Raw genomic sequence first — 13699 nt, forward strand, 5'->3', positions numbered from 1 at the left:
TTGTTCGACTCGGGTGCATCCCGATCGTTCGTTTCTCTTGCTCTTAGCAAGAGATTCCATGAGACTTCAGGCGAGTTAGATTGCCCGTTAGAGGTAGAGATTGCAGACGATCGATCGGTGCAAGCATCGATGGTGTTTCGAGATTGTGTCATGCGACTGTTTGAGGAGTGTTACCTGGTAGACTTGGTTCCCATTCCATTGCGTGGGAACAAGGTGATTATTGGTATGGATTGGTTGAGCCCTAATGGGGCAGTGATAGATTGCGCACAGCAGCTAGTGCGAGTCAGGACCCCAAGCGGGGGAGAGTTAGTGATTCATGGAGAGTGGCCGCAGTGTGGACCCACTGTATGTTCAGCAGCGAGGGCTAGGCGCTACCTTCAGCAGGGAGGCGCGGGTTATGTCGCGTACGTGATGGACACCCGGGAGGCGGGTAAGGCGACCGCGAGCGAGGTCCCGGTAGTTCGAGATTTTGCTGATGTTTTTCCGAGGAACTACCTGGGATACCTCCGGAGCGACAGGTGGAGTTCAGGATTGACCTCATCCCCGGTGCGGCTCCGATAGCCAAAGCACCGTATCGGTTGGCTCCTCCCGAGATGCAGGAGTTGTCTACGCAGCTGCAGGAGCTGCTGGACAAGGGATTTATTCGGCCGAGCAGTTCGCCCTGGGGAGCCCCGATTCTGTTTGTGAAGAAGAAGGATGGGTCACATCGGATGTGTATAGATTATCGGGAGCTGAACAAGGTAACGGTGAAGAACCGTTACCCGCTTCCGAGGATTGATGACCTCTTTGACCAGCTTCAGGGTGCATCTTGGTTCTCCAAGATTGATTTGCGTTCGGGTTATCATCAGATGAGGGTCAGGGAGGAGGATATGCAGAAGACCGCGTTTCGGACGCGCTATGGCCATTACGAGTTTGTGGTGATGCCGTTTGGGCTCACCAATGCTCCTGCCGCGTTCATAGACCTCATGAACCGTGTATGCAGACCGATGCTGGACCGGTCTGTGATAGTCTTTATCGATGATATCTTGGTTTATTCCAAGACCCGGGAGGAACATGAGGAGCATTTGAGAGAGGTGTTAGAGACCCTGAGGAGGGAGAGCTTGTATGCCAAGTTCTCCAAGTGTGAGTTTTGGTTGCGCGAGGTGCAATTTCTGGGACACCTCGTCAACCAGAACGGGATTATGGTCGATCCGGCCAAGGTCGAGGCCGTGATGAGATGGGAGGTTCCGAAGTCTCCATCTGAGATTCGGAGCTTCCTAGGATTGGCAGGCTACTATTGGAGATTTATCCAGGATTTCTCCAAGATAGCCGTGCCTCTGACGCGGCTGACGAAGAAAGCCGTGGTCTTTCGGTGGGGATCCGAGCAGCAGGCTGCATTTGAGACGCTGAGACAGAGATTGTGTGAGGCGCCGATCTTAGCCCTGCCAGAGGGCGTAGAGGATTTCGTGGTTTATTGTGATGCGTCCATTTCTGGGTTGGGCGTGGTGCTGATGCAAAGGGGGCATGTCATTGCTTACGCTTCGAGGCAGCTCAAGCCTCACGAGGCGAACTACCCGACGCACGATTTGGAGTTGGGGGCGGTGGTATTTGCCCTCAAGATTTGGCGACATTACCTCTATGGGGTTCGGTGTACCATCTACACGGACCACAAGAGCTTGAGGTACCTCATGGACCAGCCGAATCTGAACATGAGGCAGCGTCGGTGGTTGGATGTGGTGAAGGATTATGATTGCGATATCCTTTACCACCCGGGGAAGGCCAATGTGGTGGCCGATGCGCTTAGCCGCAAGACGGCGCCGATCAGGGATGCCTGTTTGAGGATGACTGTGGTGACTCCCCTGTTGGAGCAGATTCGGGAAGCTCAACAGGAGGCTATCAAGGAGGAGCATCGGAAGAGCGAGCGTGTAGTAGGTCAGGTTTCCTCCTTCGATTATGATAGCCGAGGGTTATTGACACTACACCATAGGGTGTGGGTGCCGTATCACGGGGGCGTGCGCCAGATTTTGTTGGAGGAGGCGCATAAGTGCCGATTCTCTATTCATCTCGGGGCGACGAAGATGTATAGGGATCTTCGTCTAGACTATTGGTGGCCCTGCATGAAGCGGGATGTGGCATGGTACGTCGAGCGGTGCTTGACCTGCAGGAAGGTCAAGGCCGAACATCAGAGGTCGCATGGCAAGATGCAGCCGTTAGACATTCCACTGTGGAAGTAGGAAGATATCACGATGGATTTTATCACAAAGCTTCCCAGGACCGCACGTGGAGTGGATTCGATTTGGGTCATCGTGGATAGATTGACCAAGAGTGCTCACTTTATTCCGATTCAGGAGAGCATATCGGCCGAAAAATTGGCCGACATCTATATCAGGGAGATTGTGGCTCGGCACGGGGTGCCAGTATCGGTAATCTCGGACAGGGATGTGCGTTTTACTTCCAGATTTAGGAAGAAATTTCATGACGAGTTGGGCACTCGTCTGCATTTCAGCACCGCCTTCCACCCGCAGACAGATGGTCAGAGTGAGCGGACCATCCAGACTTTGGAGGACATGTTGCGGGCGTGTGTTCTGGATTTCGGTGGTAGCTGGGATACCTATCTTCCTTTGGCTGAGTTCTCCTACAACAACAGCTATCACGCGAGTATCGACCGCCCTCCCTTCGAGATGTTGTACGGACGGAGGTGTAGGACCCCGATATGCTGGGGTGAGGTCGGCCAGAGAGTTATGGGAAGCACCGAAGTGGTGCTCAAGACGACTGAGAGGATCCAGCAGGTCCGGAGCAGGCTTCAGACTGCTCAGAGTCGGCAGAAAAGTTATGCCGACAAGCGTCGATCCGATTTAGAGTTCCAGGTCGGGGATATGGTCCTCCTGAAGGTGTCGCCGTGGAAAGGCGTCATCCGATTCAGGAAGCGGGGCAAGTTGGGCCCGCGATTCATCGGACCGTTCAGGGTCTTAGCCCGGGTGGGCAAGGTGGCATATAGGCTGGATCTGCCAGCCGAGCTTAGCCAGATCCACAGCACTTTCCATGTTTCGCAGTTGCGGAAGTGCCTAGTGGACGATTCTGTAGTAGTACCTTTGGAGGATATTCAGGTTGATGACAGCCTGAACTACATTGAGCGCCCAGTCGCAATCCTCGACAGGAAGTCGAAGGATTTAAGGAACAAGAGGGTGGAGCTTGTGAAGGTGCAATGGCAGCACCGCAAGGGTTCAGAGTGGACTTGGGAGCCGGTAGACGAGATGATGGAGCACTACCCCGAGCTGTTTCAGGACCAGGCAGCAGACTTCGAGGACGAAGTCTAAAATAAGTGGGGGAGATTTGTAGCACCTGGTTTCCGGTATGTGAATTTTATTTGAGCATTGCCCTAATTTAGCCTTGGACTCGGCGAGTCATAGGGTCCGACTCGCCGAGTAGGGACGAGACTCATGACACGTTTTAAGTAGGCGACTCGGCGAGTCCACATCCTGGACTCGGCGAGTCACCGCTGCTGGATGAAACCCTAAGTTTCAAGGGTTTGCACCCTATTTAAACTCTCATTCCGCCCCAACTCGTCCCCATTCACCCCCAGAACTCCCCCTACATCGTTTTCCCTTGTTTCCTTGAGAGTTTGAGGTGTTCTTGGTGTGTTCTTGAAGGTTTTGAGGAGTAAGAGGAGTAGATCAAGAAGAGGAGAAGGAGATCAGCCATCTTTGTGTCATTTCAACATTTCCTTTGAGGTATAACCCGTTTTCCCCTTGATTCTATGCTTAAAACTTCATTTGGGTCCTTCTTGGTCAATTCCCCAAGTTTGTATGTGCATTATATGTGGTAATAAGGCGTTTGGCCTTTGGATCTATGCAAGATTGAGCTCCAGGAGCTCAGATCTGTTAGCTTTTTGGCCCCATGAAGCTTGTTAGCCCTAGATCTACCCTTTTGTGACATTTTGAGCCCTATAATCCATATTGGTGAATATCCACACGTAAAGTTGGAAACTTTACGTGTGATTCGTGTCCTAGAAGTCCAGATCTATGAATGGCATGGACTGGAACCGAGCAAATCGGTATATTTAAGGAGTGCATGGCGACGACTCGGCGAGTCTGGTTGCGAGTCACCGATTTGGTCCCTTCTTCATGTGTCGAGTTGAGCCATGAGTCACAGGGGGTGACTCGGTGAGTTGGGAGTTGAACTCACCCATGTTAGGACTCGGCGAGTCAATGCCCCGACTCGGCGAGTCCAAGGCAATCTTCATAGCTCAAGAACAGACTCGGCGAGTTGTTCATACAACTCGGCGAGTCTTAGCATAAAGTGTTCATCGGACGAAGATGAACTCGACGAGTTGTTCATACAACTCGGCGAGTAGGATGAAGGTGTTGAATGTCAGTTAGAAGGTGAACTCGTCGAGTCATAGCCCGACTCGACGAGTAGAACCAGGGACCCAGGACATTGGTTTGCTAGGGACTCGGCGAGTGGTGATCCACTCGGCGAGTCGGGTCAACTGAAAGTTGACTCCAGCTTTGGCTTAGAGCTAAACCAGGGGTAAAATGGTCATTTTACCTAAAGGACAGTTAGCAGTGTTTGGTTGAGTATGTCGTGGAAATTACAGCCGGAGGACTCCCGGAGCAGCAGCAGTCAGTTAGTTCCCGATCAGTTCAGCAGCTACTTTGAGGTGAGTTACCTTCCAGTAGCGGTGGGTCTAAGGCCACAATGCCGACCCACCAGTAGGAGATGTATGATAGATGATTGTCTTTGTGATATCATCTAAGTTCGCTATTACCTGACATGTTATATGCTAGCATGATATGTTGTATGTGATAGTAGTAGAGTTTGGTTGTTAGGACCGAAGGGTAGTCAGACACCCCAGATACGTCTGACAGTATGTGATGATATGTATGCATGCTGGCTTGTTATGTTATATGTGATCGCAGTAGTAGGGGTGAAATAGTCCCCGAGGATCGGTTGTTAGGACCGATGGGTAGTCAGCACCCCAGAATGGCTTGACATGGGTAGTCAGCACCCCAGAATGGCTTGACACGGGTAAGACGGCACCCCAGAATGGCCGTATGGGTAGGTCGGCACCCCATAATGGCCGTACCGGGTAGTCAGGCACCCCAGAATAGCCTGACAGTACGTATGTTATGTGTTTGTATGGTATGCGGTACGTTGGGGGAACTCACTAAGCTTTGTGCTTACGTTTACAGTTTTGTTTTCAGGTACCTCTGCATCGAAGGGGAAGGAGCCGGCGCGGTAGCGGCACGTCATACACACACTCTTCGGTTTCCGCATTTATGAGATTTACTGGGATTGTACTCTGATATTTTGATGGGATGTACGGTTTGGCTTTTGAAAACATGGTTGCAATGTGTTATGGTGTGAACAAACAATGTTTTTATTTATTAATGTTTTCTAAAATAATATCTTAAAAATGAAATTTTCGGACATAAAAATTGGGTCGTTACAGATAGAGTGTTAGTATGCTATGTATATTATGTGTTGTACTGCATTATTTCTATGTGATTTATGTTGTGCATGTTTACAGAGTTAGAACCTGAGGGTTCACAGAGCTTGGGTGCACGGACCCACAGAGTTATAGCCTCGAGTGGCTAATATGTGTTACATATGGTATTTTGGGGAACTCACTAAGCTTTTTGCTTAAAGTGTTTGATGTTATTGTTTCAGGTACTAGTGACGACCGCGGGAAGGCGCCGGCTTGATCCGTACACACACGGAGTTTATACATTTGTGATCTTGGGATTTAGTATTTACTTGAATTGGATAATTAATATGGTTGTTTTATGAATATTAAATGAATTATGTTTTATGAAAATTTGAAAAAAAAATTGTTTTGAAATTTACGGTGTTACAATAGTGAAGAACATTAACATCATAAGCAAATAGTATAATTTCAGTTGAATTCGTGCAGAATGAATACTTACTAATGTCAATTGATCAATTCAGAAATGATAAAATTATGGAATAAACTAATGTGATTTAAATAGTATAAAATTACTACACCATAATTGGAGGTTCGTTACCAAAATTACCGAAAATTCCTTGATCCAGAATAATCTTCACAGTTTTGTCGATGAGATAGATGAAAACTTTCTGCCTTGATTTGGAGCCAAAAAATGACATGGAAACAGGTTTGCCTCCCATTGTAATTGCGTAATTTGCTTAACATAATCAAATCTTTTCTAGTTTTTAATATAAATCTATACCAAGAGAACTGTAAAACTGATTGGAAACATGGACTTCTGGCAATTGAATCCTTATAGATACGTGTTTTATTTTAATATAAATATTACATATTTGGTCATTGTATATTAATAATTTTACTTTAAGATACAATTATATGAGTGTTGGAAATAAAATAAATGTAACATTTAATTATATATATATATATATATATATATATATATATATATATATATATATATATATATATATATATATATAGGGACAATTTATAATAAATTTATACTTTAAGATCCAAACTTAATTCACCTGTGTCACTGACCTACCTAGCTGTAACTAGCCCATAACCTAACTTATACATCCAAACCCTAATTCACCCGTACCATTAACCTACACAGCTCTAACCCATACACCTAACTCATACATCCAACCCTAACTCACCTGTGCCACTGATCCACCCAGCGGTAACCGACCCATACAACTAACTTATACATCCAAACCCTAATTTACTTATACCACTAATGTACACAACTCTAACCCAAACACCTAACTCATACATCCAACCCTAACTCAATAGAATGATATTATGTGCCTTCATCAGGACGCCCACCTTCTTTTTAGTTGCCATGTCATTTGGTAGTTTTGTCGCTCCTTCTAGTGCCACTTGTTGAACTAGAAGAGCCTTCATCTTCACCTTCCACAAAGTGAATTCATTTGAACCATTGAACTTCTCCAAATCAAACTTGTGAGTAGACATCTTCATTCACAGGAAAAAAAACTGCAAGTCTAATACCACATGTTAGGAAGTAAAGCAGAAAAAAAAACACAAAACCAAACGCACACAAGACACATTATTTATATGGTTCGGTCAAGGTGACCTATGTCCACGGGCAGTAGAGGAGTATTCTTTATTTATGAGCTCTTAAATAGAGGTTACAAGTACACGTAAACATATATTCGCCTATCACTCTAGAATACAAGACAATTTAAATGACTAACATGCATCCCTATTTATACGGAAGGGATCAGACCCAAAACCCTAAAGGGCTAAGCCCATTGGCCCATAGACACATGAATGGTATCAACCAATCATAATCTGACATGCGGTAGCTTCTGTAACATTCATCCATGACAAACAACACATGAGCCTCAACAACGCACATGGCGGAGCACTATGAGCCATAGTAGAGTATCATAATGCATAATTTGTGCATTATGAACACTAGTGGTGCATCATCCACCTTGGTGTATTCCTTAAGCATATTCAACTTCTGAGCATCCTTGAACAATCTTAAGCATCATAGGGGACTTCATATCACACGTGTCTCATCAAGGGATACCATGGCTTACTAGGGAACCAAATGGTGCACCTTGCACCAAGGTGGCATATCTAGGGTGATGATGGTGCATCTTGAGTAAGGGTTGGCGCATATCCTCCAGGAATCGTGCACATTCCTCATAGATGGCAAATCAGGCTTCTAAGTGGCTCATGCAACTTCTAAGTCGTGCATCCTCCTTCACAAGTGGCACACCTTGTTCCCCAATGGCCCACCATCCTTCCTAATGGCACACCTTGTCACCAAAGTGGCGCATCTATGTCTACAATCGCACACCTTGAGCATAGATGGCACATCCATACACGAAGGTGCTCCATTCCACTCCCAAGTGCTCAATACCTCTTCTAGGTGTTCCATACCCCCTTTTAGAAGTTTCATTCCTTTGTCACTTAATCATTTCCTTTATTAGATGATCCATTCGCTTCTCAGATGACCCGTTCCATTGTTACATGCACAATGAGTCCCAAGTGCTTCGTTAAGTTTCAAGTGCTCCATTGAACTCAAATGTCCATGGGTATGCTCCAAATGCTTAAGTCACATTTAACTAATATTTTTAAATTTGTTTAAATAGTTTTCAAGGCAGGAACAATAACATATTGAAGAAGTACTTAAGAGTTTTAGCCATAAAAAACAAGGTACTTAAGAGTTTTTGGTTTCAACCTTTTTCTCATTGGTTTGAACAACATGTGTGTATAACACAAAAAAATTGTATTACCTAATAGTCTAGTATTGTGGTTTAGTCAACTCTTAGATTTTTCAATTATGAGTTTCTAAAAAATAAGACGATATCAATCATCATATAAAAAGCCTTACAAGATAGTAGGGTATCTATTAAAAGATTTCTTATAATGAGTCGGAGTTTAACTTAAATGAGGTTGCTAGCTGAAGTCGTAGATGTAAAGTATCAATGCATATGACATTGCTACTTCGGGGATGGTTTCTTTGGATGTATCATTATTGACCTTCAATCCCATAATTCATCCAATTGAACGACCAAACTACTTAATGATCCGAAGAAGGAGAATGATAAGATAGACGGAAGGACCGGTGGGTCCGACCATTTTTAATTATTTCTTTAATATAGGTAATAACATTTAAAATTAAATTACTTCTTTTGGGATAAATAAATTTCAAACCACAATAGATTTGTAATTACATTTTTCACCTATAATATTTTGGTAAACAAATCTCTATATTTTGATCAAACATAAATTAGTTTGAGTTAATAGATTAGGAATTGAATGTCGTAACAGGTAAAATGGCAATAAACAAATTCATAGTTGTCTAGTTTTAAATAAAAACAACGACCATAAAATCTATCATTAGGTGTAAACATAAATGAAAAAAATAGAAATTAAAACAACAAATTTCAACAGTAATTAAATTAGGGTAATATATGAAAAAGATAAAATTGCATGTTGGATCCCCATGATATATTAAAAAGTAAATGTTTGGTCCAAAATATTTTAGAGTTGTACCAGTAGTCCAAAATGTTTCATTTGTAGCGAATTTTATCCTAAGTTATTCTAAAACATTCAAAATGATGAATTTTCCCTTTTAATTTAGTTTTTATTTCTTTACAACAATTTAAAAAAATACACCTCCCCCCCCCCCCTCTCTCTCTCTCTCTCTCTCATTATGTTTGATAAATACCCAATAACATATTGATAGATTCCAAAACACTCGAGAACATCTTCCATCACTACCATGTTTGACCACGGTCCGCCAACACCACCTTCCACTACCTCCATCTCCACCTAAACTTTTTCTGCCACTTCATCTCCACCAAAAAATCATCTCATAAACAAAAACCATACACAATATATGGGTTTATTCTTGGGTTCTCCCCAATTTGATGAATACACACACACACGAAATCATATCTGATGAACACACACACAAAATCAGATCAGATGACACACACATACATACACACGTAACAAGATGAACACACAAACAAAATCATATCAGATGTACATACACGAAATATGGTGAACACACACACACACGAAATCAAATGAATGCATACACACACACAAAATCAGATGAAACATACACATAATCAGATGAAAACACACACACACACACACACGAAATCAGATGAAGACGCATGCACACACAAAATCTGATGAACACACACCCTAACCAAACCAGAACCTCTCGATGAACAGATCTGAAGCAGACCTAGCAACGAAAAGAAGCTGAAACGGAAAAGAAGTAGATCTATATCGCCCCTTTCTCAAATCTATGTGGTTTGCCCCTTTCCTAGATCTTACATTGACGTCGGTGAATAAGGATCATCATCTTCAACCATCTTCAAGATCTGAAAACGCATGGGGTTCTACATGTGGCTATATGTAGTGATGGCTATATAAGCTTAATTTGGTGTGTAAATTACATCCAAGTTATTTTAAGCGTATGTGTATCTGTATAGTCTGGATGTGTATTATGAATGAAATAACTTTTAAGACCTAATTAGTTACTTCATCCATTACTAGAATTTTATGTTGCTATTATTAGTGTACATATAATGTTGTATCATTTAGTTGTATTTCAGTGAGTACTAACTCAATCAGCAACTATTAAATGGTATTTTAATCTTGTTTAAGCCTATTGGCATAATAATTTGTATATGTACTTGAAAACTCGTTCATTGATGCAATTTTCATGTAATAGAAAATAGTAGGATTCTACATAACGAGAGATCTTAGAAAATTTGTCTATTTAGAATGTTTTTTTTTTCTTTTTATAGTTTGATGTTTTTATAGAAATGGTTAATATAGTTTTTTTTTTTTTTTTGGTGCGAGGAAAAAGTTATTTTTTCACACATATTTAACAGAATAAACAACACAAAAAATTAAGTTTCAAGGACTAAAAAATACTAAAAGTGAAATAAGAACCATTCATAATCATATTTCCCATCCATACATAATTATATTCCAACACTAAAACCAAAACTAATATTTTATGCAAACCACAAGATCAAAATTATATTGCACGGATGTTAATATACGTATCATCTAAATCACATAAATTATCAAATTATATTCCACTTAAACAGTTTTAGAGGTAAATATAAAATTTCCCTATTTTTTATTATCATTGTATACCCCTATGTCACTCACGGAATACTCGACATTTTTAGTTTAAAAAAAATAAAGAGACAAAGTGATTTCCTATTATACCCTCATATCACCTAGAAGTCCCTCTCTTATAAACTTAAAACAAGTCTTAGTCCTTATCTATCCCCCCACAACCCCCCTCTTTCTCTCTCCTCCAATATCCATTTTTATTTCTCTCTCAAGCTGGATTAGTGTCAAGAAATGGAGAAAGGCGAATCCTCCGCCGCGCCGGAAGAGGACAAACCGCCACCGCCCCAAACCATCACCACAACGACGACCCACCACCTGTCGGCCCCACCAGGTTTGACCGAGGATGAGTTCAACCAGTTGAAACCTTTTGTAATCGACTTCCACACCTACCATCTCACCTCATCCCAATGTTCCTCCCTACTCGCCCAACACATCCACGCGCCGGCCGCCGTCGTCTGGTCTGTCGTCCGTCGCTTTGACAAACCGCAGACATACAAGCACTTCATCAAGAGCTGCACCGTTAGTGAAGGCTTCACAATGACGGTTGGGTGCACGCGTGATGTCAACGTCATATCAGGATTGCCGGCAGCAACCAGCACGGAGCGGTTAGACTTGTTGGATGATGAGAAACGCGTGATGGGGTTTACGATCATCGGCGGTGAACACAGATTGAGGAATTATCATGCTGTGACAACGGTGCATGAGATAATTAGCGCGGTGGATGCACCGCCTATCACGGTGGTCTTAGAATCGTATGTGGTGGATGTGCCGGAGGGGAACACGGAGGAGGACACACGGCTTTTTGCTGACACGGTGGTGAAGTTAAATCTGCAAAAATTAGCGTCTGTCACCGAAGCCATGGCGCATGACGGCGACGCCACCATCAAGACTCGCAGGTGATCCCGCTGCTGTCAATTAATTGATCCCAATCCACGACCCCACTCAACCCGACCCGACCCGGGAAATAAATAGAAAAAAAAATCCACCTACACTTTGCCCTTTCCTTTTTCATTAAATTCGAATATTTGTGAGTTTTTCCTTTTTGTTGATGTCTGTATGGAAATTACAAAAAGCACCCTTTGTCTGTAATGACGGGTTGCGACTGTCTCAATTGTATATTAGGGGTGTTTTGGTCAATGTCCATAATGGAAATACTTTGTGAATGTTTAATATTACCTAATACATTAGAGATGTGTTAATTGACATGTGACAGCAAAATTTCACCAAATAATTATGGCAATTTTCAGATATCATATTGGAAATACATTGCATCAATTCTTAAAGGATATTTGGATCACAAATTGGGTAAATGGTTGCATTTTTGGACAATGAAAGTAGTTATTTTTGTAAGATATAAGCATTATATTCCAAATGATTAAATTTTATTCCATTTGTTTCTTGTTAGTTTTGTAACTATTTTGAGTAAGTCGAACTGAAAATAACTACAATAACTGAAATTTGGATGACTAAAATTACCAAGACACCCTTACATACTTAATTTGTTTCACAAAAATAGTAAATTACATAAATTGCCCTTGAATTCGTTCACCACTTTTCTGAATTTGGAAAGACTAAAAAAAGTGAGCCGCTACAGGAAAGATGAGGAAAGCGACAAGTGATGTCAGCTATATTTTCAGTTTGAGTCCTTCATCTTCTTGCTAGATGACCTTTTTCATGCTGGGATCTTTTACCTTTGCGGTTACAATCTCTATCTTAATATAGTGTGTAATATAATATGGTACAACACTGCAACCCTTTTTTGTATTTGCTTTTGGCTTGTACAACACTAACAATTTCCATACCAACTTTTAACATTGTGCACATTACAAGGGCCTTTTTGTAATTCATACAACCATGGCGACAAATCACTATGTTATTAAACATAATTGTGTGAGTGGGGAATAATAATAGGTGGGGATGAGTGTGACATGGAGTATGAGCATGACCCATATGACAACCATGACCAATTACAATATTCTTTAGCTCTTTTAATTTAATTTTGAGTGGTTAAAATTGGGTTTGCATGAGTCAAAACTTAATAATTAGTTGTGCAATGTTGTCTTTCTGGTCATTATGCCATCAAATTTTTAAAAAGATTGCATCCTATGAGCCTAATTTCTACTTTTACCCTTTGTGATTGTCCTAATTTTAAAAATGGTCCAAAGTATGTCCATGATTTTATATATATATATATATATATATATATATATATATATATATATATATATATATATATATATATATATATATATATATATATATATATATATATATATACACACACACACACAACACATTTTTATGATAAAAGTCAACTTTTGTTTTAAAATAGAAAAAACATCATAAATGGTCTCTGTGTTTTCCCAAATTCTGAAGTTTAGTCCCCGTTTAAAAATCTCATAGATGGTCCCTGTGCTTTCAAAACTTTTGACAGATGGTCCTTATCCCTCACGCCGTTAGAACCCCACCGTTAACCCTTATTTCATTAAAATAATATAAGGGTAAATCGGTCTTTTCACATGTGCCCTCTTCTTTATTGAGGGAAATGATTATGTCACTGTCTTCTTCACGTCAACTCCCAAACACTCTTCATCTCCCAAGAGTACAATGACTTCGTCTTCAACAGATCACTCTCATCAAAGAAATGAAATTGGGGTTTAGGGTTTACACAGCACCAAAGGACAATGGTTCTGTCAATATGGTGTTTGCGTGAAAAAATGCGTGCTTGAAGGATTTGCAATCGAGATACGGTAAGATTTGTCATATATATATATATATATATATATATATATATATATATATATATATATATATATATATATATATATAAACTTAAGTTTTTGTTTTCCTTGAATGTATTCGTGAAGATAAATCATCTTCTTTACCCTTTCTATTTTTGTGTTTGCAGAGGGATATGATAACTATTTCACGTTGAAAATACACTATAGTGGTGTCTTCACCAAGTCACCTGGAAGGAAATACGTCGATGGTACTTATCATACGTAGATAACGTTGACACTGATTTATTTTCAGTCCATGAACTCGATGATATGGTTCGAGAATTAGGGTACAAAGGTGAACAAACTCTTTACTACCATTTCTGTA

The 13699-nt window shown here is 41.4% G+C and overlaps 1 protein-coding gene across 1 annotated transcript; it reads left to right on the forward strand.

The window, feature by feature from the left end:
* The first annotated feature begins 10730 nt into the window (after positions 1–10730).
* On the forward strand, positions 10731–11757 carry PYL1 (PYR1-like 1). The gene has a single exon (XM_078983032.1). The coding sequence runs from the start codon at positions 10826–10828 to the stop codon at positions 11492–11494; it is 669 nt and encodes a 222-aa protein (XP_078839158.1). The 5' UTR covers positions 10731–10825; the 3' UTR covers positions 11495–11757.
* Positions 11758–13699: the final 1942 nt, after the last annotated feature.

The sequence above is a fragment of the Lactuca saligna genome, chromosome 3 (genome assembly GCF_052625555.1).
Source record: "Lactuca saligna cultivar CGN05327 chromosome 3, ASM5262555v1, whole genome shotgun sequence".
In the NCBI taxonomy this organism is placed as follows: Eukaryota; Viridiplantae; Streptophyta; class Magnoliopsida; order Asterales; family Asteraceae; genus Lactuca; species Lactuca saligna.

Coding starts and splice junctions, on each gene's coding strand:
- PYL1 (XM_078983032.1), top strand. CDS start 10,826: ATGGAGAAAGGCGAATCCTCCGCCGCGCCGGAAGAGGACAAACCGCCA.